Raw genomic sequence first — 9,733 nt, forward strand, 5'->3', positions numbered from 1 at the left:
TATAAACGAAAAGTCTGCATGCAATGAATGCTTAATGACGCTGTTACATCTCGCCGATGTTTTCTACGGTAACCGTGGGTCCCTTCCCATCCCCGATTCCTTCTCCAATCCTTACGGCCCACCACGCGCCGCCACCTCCTCCCTATGTCTATGCATCCCCTCCCCTCTTTGCTCCCATCTGCTCTTTTGTGACTCGATCGAATGGCTCGATTTCTTTCTTTCCCAGCCCTATTCCAGTCTCCGCGCCGCCTCCTTCCCGCCGCCCTCCGCCTCTCCCTCCGCCACCGCTCCAGCCGCACGGCGTTCCTGGCGGATACCGTGGTCGACGCCGAGGATTCCGGATCGGAATCGAGCTCGGGATCCGGATCCGATTCTGGCGAACGCGATGCCCGCTTGATGCCCCCCGTTGACGACGCCATCCAAAGCATGGTCGCCCAACACTACGCCCCCGATTGGCTCCCCTTCGTCCCCGGCGCCTCCTACTGGGCCCCGCCCCAGAATCACCCCTTCGTCCTCGTGGAGGTCGTCACCGGGCTCGAGGATTTCAATCTGTCGCATCCGCTCTCCTCGGATTAGATGATATCGTTTAGCAACGAGCGTGGTTGGCTCTCATCGGCCGAAGGTGAGCAACAAGATGTTTAAAGAGTATTTTTGCTCTTCAACTGTGATATAATCTAAAGTTTAGAAATTTAGTTTCTTTATCGAAATTTGCCGTAAGATAAAACAGAAAAAAAAAAAAAAAGAGAGGTTGCGTAAGGTTGCAACCCCTCTTCGTGCCTATAAAAGTCGCGTAGATGCAGATAGAAAATCCATCCAGTGCGGTGCAGAGATCAGAGAGGAATAGAGAGAAAAAAAGAAGAAGAAAGAGACCGAGAGAGGAAAAAAGAGAGAAGTGAGGAGAGGAAGTCTTCTCATTTGGATTCCTCCTTGTTTCTCCCTTTTGTGAGTTTGTCTTCCTCGGTTTCTCTTATTACGAGAGAAGGTGTCGGAGAAGTTTATACCAAATACCAAGGTTTCTTCCTTTTATGAGTTTCTTGTTAGTTTTTTTTCCTCAATTTCTCTTATTACAAGAGAGAAGGTGTCAGAGAAGTTTATACTATATTCCTAGGTTTCTTCCTTTTGTGAGTTTCTCTTCCTCCTTTTCTCTTATTGCAAGAGAGAATGTGCATTATTTTTTCTTATATTAGGCCTATCTTTTAGTTTGCCCGAGATTGTTTACCTCAACCAAATGAGGATTTTATCACGTTATATTTTAGTATATTTTAGTGTTATTATTTCAGTTGGTTTTGATCTTCGGCTTTACTGTTTTAGCTTGATATTCCTTGCCTGCACTCGGTTTTGGATCTTTGTTCCTATTTTATCCCAACTCTTGATTCTTCGAAACCATAAATGTGGCCCGCGCAGACGGAATATCTAATGCATATTGCCTACAAGCTAATCTTGTTTCTAACATAGTGCTAACGGAAGATCAGATCTGTGAGAGAAAATTATCAGATGTTGATGCAACCACCGGTTGTACGATGCTGGGGCTATTTGCAGGTTGGGTCAGTTTATATCAATGGGAAGCAGTTGTTGGTTGTATTTCCTCTGTTTCAGGATATAAAATAGCATCTCTAAATTATAAATTCATTGACATCTTCAGGTGACTGATACGGTATAAGACCATATGCTAAGCCTGATAGAAAAATAAATTAGATAATAGAGGTGCCTTTAATGTCAACAAAATAGAGAGAAGGCACACGGATTCATATCAAAGCTTTCACTGTTAGGGTTAGGAATTTCAAATGAATTTGGTGTTTCTATGAGATAATGAGCTAATTTTGATTGGAGACTGGAGAGTTCGTTCTTATGGACTTGCACCATATTTGTTTGATGTATCATGGCCCTTAGCTAACATTTATTGCATGTCACCCCTTATATGTTGGACCTAGACTAGTTTATTATATGTTCTTGTTCTTATTTTAAAGGTATAATCTGCAATGTGGTCGACCAGGCTTTATATGTAATATTAATCATTTACCATGCTTTAGACAGTCATTTTTTAGTTGATAATTGTAAATGAAAATGATATTAATCTGTAGATAAATCAATTAATGTGCTGGAGCTTTATGGTCCATTTCCAGCCAAGTTTGTGGGCTCCAAGGAAGAAGACATTGCTTGATTGTCATTGTAAATAATTATGAATAACCTGTTGAAACTATCCTAATACCATCAGCTGAGATAGTGAGAAGAAGACAAAGATCGACAAAACAAATTTGAATGGACAGTGAAGGTAAATAAGAGGCTCGGTATCAGATGTCCATGATTTTGCAAGGATAGGAGTTGTCGTTGGTTTATCCATGAAAAGCAACATGGGTACAACCTTCATCAAGATCTCTGTGCCTGCTTGTCAATCAGGGCTCATATTTTGCTGCTCTGCATCATTGTCAACATCCTGCCATAAATGCTGTGGTGTGGCATTATCCTTTGTTCTTGGTAAGACAACTCTGGGAAGAAAATTGCCAGACACAAGGGGAAGGTTAAATGTATTTTGTAAATCGGGTGGGGAAGGGGTGAATTTAGTGAGGATATCAATATAGGGTCAGGGTACAGCTTGTACATACAATGTAAGATGAAGATGTACCAGGTCAGAATGACAGATATTGACTAGGGATACCGGTTGCAGGTTCCCAAACCAGATCCAGTTAAAATTGGACGAACCCACCAAAACTTAGATTTAGCTTGGGGTGGGATGAGTTATCATACGCAAGTTGTAGGCCTGTCACTGAATCTTATAATCACATTTGTTAAATAGGGATGGGAAACCATGTTTTGGAATAGCAAGAACTATGTTTAGGGATGATATAGAGTAATAAACAGATGATGGTTTTACCATTGAGGATATTGTTGTTAATTTTCATTAATGCCAACAGTCATTTGTATGCATATCTGAGAAATTTCTAGCACAAACTCTATTTAGGTGGAGATATTTGACCTACACATTTTTAAAAAAAAATTGTATTCGATTCCATTCTGATACTGAAGTGGAATCTAATTGAGAACAACAGAGCATGTAATGAATGATATGCTACGAAGTTCTGGTTGCTTATTTGTTTTGTGCTTCTACCTCCTTTAGAATCTCTTGGCATGTTCCTGCTCTTCAATGTCTTCTAGAAAAAGTTGTTTTGTAGATGAGGAACTTCTCAAATTAAATTTTGAGTGCGAAAGGATAAAGGAAATTAGATATACATATTGTCTATGTAACTATTGTCTCTTCAGGTGTGACACACTTCAATCCATTACAGGTTCTGTCTCCACGACAAATGAAGGCTCCCGAGGCACAAACTAATGAAGAAGACAGCTGACTGCACACACGAAAATTAGGACGGGTGAGAGCTGGTTTTAGTGGACCGAAAGTTTGCGCTTTACATGTAATTTGACCACAGAGTCGAACGCTTGTTTGTACGAAGAATCATGTATCTATCGACTATATCATGAGTCCAGGAAGTATTTGATTTAGTGAGTATGATGATATTATATAGGAAATTGTTGAAATGATGATGCTTGAATATCTCGTCTTTGTTTCATAAGTACTTACTGTGTAGTATTTGATCGAGTGAGTATGATGATGCTTGGATAAATCGTCTTTGTTTCACAATTACTTCCTGTGTTTGGTTGGATGATGTTGTTTATTTTGGGATCATCATCTTTCTCAAAACTAATGGCGTGTTTATTCATTTGTTCGCTTTTATATGTTTATTCATGTGGATACGACGTCTGTCATAGTGGTCTTCTGCGGTTCTTAGTTTCTTACCCTCATGAAAGGTCTACCGGGTCGCACCGCCCGTGAAGTTTTGCCAGAAGTTTCAAGGTTGACGTGGGTGTTGGGTTTACGTTGGTCCCACATTAAGATCAGCTGTCCGTCTGGAAAGCATTTCCGTTTCCGATTCCGTTTCTGTTTCACGAATGTTGCCTTACTATGGTTTTTATTCCGGGCGGTGAACCGTCCAGATCTAATGCGTGACGTGTCCAGCTCGACCTACGGCCGCCGCGTGCGGGAACAACGTACCGCTCGGCTCGCGCTCGGGTCTGCCTCGGTTAAGCAGGCCTCCGTTCTCTTCTCCTCTTCGGCGAATGGCGGAAGAACCCCAAACCGATCCGACACCGCCAACCACGGATGGCGGTCTTACGCCTCAGGTGCGTGTAATCGCTTGGATCCTTTCGATTCGTCGGCTTGGATCCGTTTTCCTTTGCTGAATTGGATCTGTTTCCTAGAGCTGCGGCTTGTATCTACCGATTTGTGGATCAAGTTCGATCTTTCATTATATTTGCTGTCGCTTTTGTGATTACACGTTTCGGTTTCAAGATTCCACTCTCGGTTACATTTTCGTGGGACTCTCGTGTTTTCTTTGAGTGAATTGATTCTGGCTGGGTTATAATCTAGAGATTGTAAACACTGTGAAGGTTTAGTCTTTTTTTTTCCCCCTTTTGGACGTTATTTTCATGTCTTCGAGGGGTGTTTTGCGTCATATTTGTGCATAGAAGTGAGTCTTTTGAGCCTTAAGGAACCTTTTGGATATGAATTGGCGAGTTCTCCTGGAAAATCAGGACAACATTTATGAGTCCGTTTGAGATAAAATGAGCTAATCGAGTGAAATTCTTGAACGATGATGTTTAAGTTGGCATTTTTTGTATCGGTTGATTTTTAGAAATGATAGTTTTGCTTTCGCGTCATTCTTGGGAATTCTTCACGTCAGTTCTGAGAGAACCTTTTGATTGCACCATAAACCTAGATCCTTTTAAAAGTTTCTTTCTCCCCTTAGGATCCAATCATATGTCTTTTGATGCTTAGTGATCTAATATATGTTGGCAATTCAGGTACCAGATGTTTGTGGCTTCCAGATGTCCCCACTCATGTTTCCTGGAATGGTTCCTTTCCAAAGTTCAGATTCCGATGAACATGGTTCAGGAATTTATGCTATTCCGTATCTTCCATACATGGGGCCGATGGCTGGGATTTCTCCTACTATGCTTATTCCGTTGAAGTATAATATACCAACGTAAGCTTTTATTTTCTATATGCTAAATTTGATTGGCTTTTCCTTTTTGCGTTAAGCTAAAATGCAGTCACTGTAGAAAAAGAAAAATTCTAGTTCGTCACAATACTCTTTCTATTGAAAAATGTTTGTTGAAGTCTTCTTTCTACTCTTTCTATTGAGAAAAAAGAAACGACAAGGCTTGAAAAAAGAATTTTTACATGTTTTATAGTCTGGAAATTTATAAAGTATGATTGATTATTATATGATAGCTTTGTTATCGAAGAGCATTTATGGTCAATGACTTGATCAAAAGATAACTAGCATATGAGTGTATTCTATTTCTTCTTGAACATATTTCTGCTAGATGCATAGGCTGCTTCTCCTGATGTAAGCCTCTGCAATGTTAAGATAATTGGCTAAAACTGAATATTGAGATTGAAATGTGGCTTTGTTGTATTCATCCATAATAGATATTTTCATTTTCTGGAAACAAGTCCAAACTTCTCTAAAAAACATTCACGTTTGTCAATATTACACATTTGAACTGCCATTGAATTAAAGTGCATGCATAAGCTTGAGAAAACATATTTTTGTTACATTATCTTTTATTGTGTCAACTAATGATCGTTCTTGTCATTGAATTTTTGGCAGTTTTCCACAGGGATTTTTGTTACAACGATATGTGTCCTTGTTTTTGGTTTACATTGTGCAGGTTCACCTTCTCCCTTTAGAGTTCTCATTTGCCAATGTGTCATACAATTCAGCATCCATTGTTCTGTAGAACTATTTGCTGAATATTATGCTTAAAGAACGAGATAGAAAAACATGAAGAATGAACTATCCTCAGTTTTGGTAGTTTATTATACAATTGTGACCTTATGAAGTCACATATTGCATTGTGCATTAGCACGTTGTTTAAACACAGAGTATAAAAAGGGCATCCTTCTACCTGAATAACTACCGTGAATGTGGAACACCAATAATTGCAAGCACCTACCATAAAAGAATGACTCATTATCATACTTATATATGCATAAGATGCTTTGCATAATTGTACTTTTATCATTGATCATCTTAAGATCATGATTTCCTTGAGGTTTGTTGGATGGGGATGGGAGAACCATTATCCAAATCAGGGTTCGCCATATTGAGCTGTGCCGCTCGATATAGGCAGTATGTATCGGTCCGACAAGGGATTGGTACACGGACCGCCCTCCATCGAGCGGTACCCATTACATGACTCTGTATTGGGCATTACAGGGTCTGCACCGGTCGGTAATGATCGAAATCCGACGATTATCGACCTGTACCGGTCAGTAATGGTCGGATTTCGACCGTTATCGATGAAGCGCTCATATAGCCTTATTGCAAATGGTCAATTTGACCGTTTGAACCATTGAAAAAGGTTTTTAAACCTTTTCTTCTGCCACAATCGTCTGCCCATCGTGCAAAGGCAAAGGGTAAGGCAGTTGTATCAGTCGTACTGTTGGAAAGAATCGAATCAAGCGATGAGACACTTTCTCATTTGCATTCAACGACCCGCTTGGTTTAGAGACATGGTAGCGACGTGGACAATAGTGCCTCGAGCGATGATGGTGACGACATCGGGGAGTTGATGGTCTCGTCCACACAATTTGAGGGTGGTGCACTGATCGAGGAGCAGTATTTGACACATGCTTCCCAAGATTCAGATCATGGAATTCAATAAGGTATTGATCAAGTTTATACATAGAAGGGGAAGACAGTGGATGATTTTGAGCAAATGCGATAGAGCCTACATGATGTAGACATAAAGCGAAGTTCATCATATTCACAACCGTCATATTGTGGAGAATCTTATGGCCAGCAGCAGTGGATTAATAGGTGGTCACACTTCTTCGAGTAGCAGTACAGTGATCGATCATATCATACAGAGCAACAGATCAATGACAAAAGTAGAAATTCTGACATTCGCCATGCTCTGCCCCGATATATGCTACAATTGTCCTTGCCTCAGGAGTTGCTTCAGACACGTGGTTTACGATGATCGGACAATGACTATCACCACATCGATACACTAACAACATACGATGTATCAGGATACTATGTCGAGGGATCATTTTTAGGATTGGGTCTGACAAACATCAAATTGATATACAGATATATTGGATCGAGGACCTCGATCCATCGCCTGTAGAGTCTCATCATTCTTTTTTATGGTAAAATCAGATATATCCATCGATTGATTACTTGATTCATTTGAATCTTAAAGTTTAAGTTTAAAAAATAATCTAACAAATCAAATCATTTCTTTGTAAATAATTCAATATTAATAGAAGGAAGGTTTGGAACATACCACAAAGTTACTTCGCAAAGCTCAAAAAAGATATTTGTCACTATTCTTTCCTAATTTAGATTATTTTGTTAAAATTATACTAAATTTATATTTATTTTCAACTTAAAAATCCTAATCCAATTTTTTTTTTCTATTTTTCAGAAACTTTTAGAGTAATTTTCGGTAATTTTACCATATCATCGATATTCCTAGGCATACTAACATACGGTATGTCGGTATGTCTTGATTCGTACCATATCGACAGTTGGCTAGTATACCGGTGCAGATCGATAAGGCAAACCTTGATTTAGATGATAAGTCTGTCTTCTCATGAAAAAAAAAGTTTATAATCTTTATATAATAAATGAATTAGATAGGTTCCCATTTTTGCTTTCCTTTTATCCTGCAATGCTTCGTTTCCTCCTCTCTTTTATTTTACCATTCTGATGCTACCAAATCAACTACACAAATACAAAATCAGCCAACTCTGGTTGCATTCAATTAATTCAAGCCATAAGGACAAGAAATCGATCGAAATCAATCAGGTCACCTTTGGGCCATTCGAATGTAGATCAGATGTACCCTGTCAGGTTACCGTTGGATCAGTATGTCCTAAGCAGAAGGAAAGCATGCTACAAACAATACTGTCAACTTATACGTCCTCTTATGTATTATGTTCACCTTTCAGGAGGCAAGTATCTGGAGGAGCTACTGATGAGCATGGGCAGGAAGTGAGGCAGCAACATGGCCCTCAGAGACAAGTAGTAGTAAGGAGATTCCACTTTGCGTTTCAGCTTGACTTGGGTCTGATCATCAAATTGGCGGCTATGGTCTTTCTTCTAAGTCAGGATGGATCACCACAAAAGCTTGTTCTCCTTGTTTTGTTTGCATTATTGGTGTACCTGTGAGCACAAATTCTTTCACTTCAGTTCCTGGATTATATTTGTGATCTCATTTTCCATAGTTTCGAAGTAAATTGGATGTTGAGGCCCCATTAACCACCAACAATCTAGATTATTTTGGTTATTATACGAGCTTTAAAATGTGATAACAGAAATTTGGCTGATCTCTTAATAGCTTTTCTGGTAGATTGCTTGTCTTCTCATTTCTGTATGCCTTCCTAATTGCACAGATATCAAACTGGAGTCTTTGCTCCTTTTATACGTTGGCTTCAGCAAGCAGGAGCCCCTCCACGACAGCAAGCTCCTATGCAACCACAGAATGGCCCTCCTGTCGGCCACGATGGTCAGAATAATCCTCAACGTGGTATCCTCTTAAAAATTGTCAAGAATATGTTCCTTGATGTTCTTTGACTACTATTGCTCTTTTGACTTCAATCTCAAGCTATAACATCATGTCGACAAGTTTTGGGGATATCAGTGAAGCATCAAGATATTGTACTCAGTATAGTGAATTTTTCTTAGGAACTATTCAATTGCTATTTTGTGTACTTCTATAACAAATTCTGGAAAAGCTGTTTCAAAAATGGAAACAGTCCAATTGGAGCCATGTTTTTCTTTTTTTGTTCTAAATACATGTCTTTTATATTGGCTGCAGGTGAAATTTATGGTGTCAACAATCAGAATCAGAACCAACCAGCTGAAAACCAGGGACCACCAGATGCCAATGAGAATCACCCTGGACCCGAAGGACATGGAAACAACTTTTGGCGAGTGGTGAAAGAGATTCAGATGTTCATCGTCGGGTTCTTGACCTCTCTTCTTCCAGGTTTCCATAACAATGATTAAGTTATCTCCAGGACCCTCTTCCAAACAATGAGAAGGTGGTGTTTGTTTAGTTCTGAATGTAAATAGAAAGGGTGAAAGGAGAGGGCTATATTTTTGGTCAGTACATTCCGAAACTCTTTTCCTTTTTCTTGCTTTTCTTTCATATTTAAGCAGATTTCTTCATTGCATGTGCAAGATTTATTCTTGATTCAACTCATGCTATGTATGCTATCACTTTGGTGTTATACAATCACTTAAGAAGTTATAGACCTTCGCTTATGACTATCCTTGTGAAATATCCCAGCTTAATCAAACCTATATCTGCATACACAATCTTGAGTTTGAGACAGTACAATGTTCATGCATCACACTGCACGCAGAAACATCTTGTTTGACCTGTCATGCTTCAATTCATTATTTTCAGCTGAAATCAGCCCTGCAAAATTACAAGAGTGAGTGATTGCAGGAGTCCTGAACAAAACACACTAACCAATTAGATGAACAAAAAAACAAACGTTGGGTTTATTTTACTCTGATCATTAGAACAAACCTAAGCAATTTATAGCACATAGCTACAGAAATTTATCATTCATAGTGCATTTTCTAGTGTTTGAACAAAATAACAAATAACTTTCAGTGTTACAATTCATTGCTAATGTAAATGTGTTTTCCTT

The 9,733-nt window shown here is 39.3% G+C and overlaps 1 protein-coding gene and 1 long non-coding RNA gene across 2 annotated transcripts; both read left to right on the forward strand.

Moving 5' to 3' along the window:
• Window positions 1-30: 30 nt before the first annotated feature.
• Window positions 31-3,550, forward strand: LOC135677792 (uncharacterized). Its single transcript, XR_010514753.1, has 2 exons — window positions 31-622; window positions 3,285-3,550. It is a non-coding gene; the product is annotated as an uncharacterized LOC135677792 (long non-coding RNA).
• Window positions 3,551-4,006: 456 nt separating this feature from the next.
• LOC135677899 (uncharacterized) lies at window positions 4,007-9,344 on the forward strand. The gene is made up of 5 exons (XM_065190332.1): window positions 4,007-4,176; window positions 4,858-5,039; window positions 8,021-8,236; window positions 8,465-8,598; window positions 8,890-9,344. Exons 1-5 carry the CDS (start codon window positions 4,114-4,116, stop codon window positions 9,078-9,080), a joined length of 786 nt encoding a protein of 261 aa, XP_065046404.1. The 5' UTR covers window positions 4,007-4,113; the 3' UTR covers window positions 9,081-9,344.
• The last annotated feature ends 389 nt before the right edge of the window (window positions 9,345-9,733 follow it).

Source organism: Musa acuminata, chromosome BXJ1-1, assembly GCF_036884655.1.
Source record: "Musa acuminata AAA Group cultivar baxijiao chromosome BXJ1-1, Cavendish_Baxijiao_AAA, whole genome shotgun sequence".
Classification (NCBI taxonomy): domain Eukaryota; kingdom Viridiplantae; phylum Streptophyta; class Magnoliopsida; order Zingiberales; family Musaceae; genus Musa; species Musa acuminata.

Excerpts from the sequence above, each read along its gene's own strand:
- LOC135677899 (XM_065190332.1), top strand. The coding sequence starts at position 4,114 with ATGGCGGAAGAACCCCAAACCGATCCGACACCGCCAACCACGGATGGC. Across the intron at positions 8,237-8,464 it reads TTTGCATTATTGGTGTACCT|ATATCAAACTGGAGTCTTTG; the intron begins GTGAGCACAAAT and ends CTAATTGCACAG. Across the intron at positions 8,599-8,889 it reads TCAGAATAATCCTCAACGTG|GTGAAATTTATGGTGTCAAC; the intron begins GTATCCTCTTAA and ends TATTGGCTGCAG.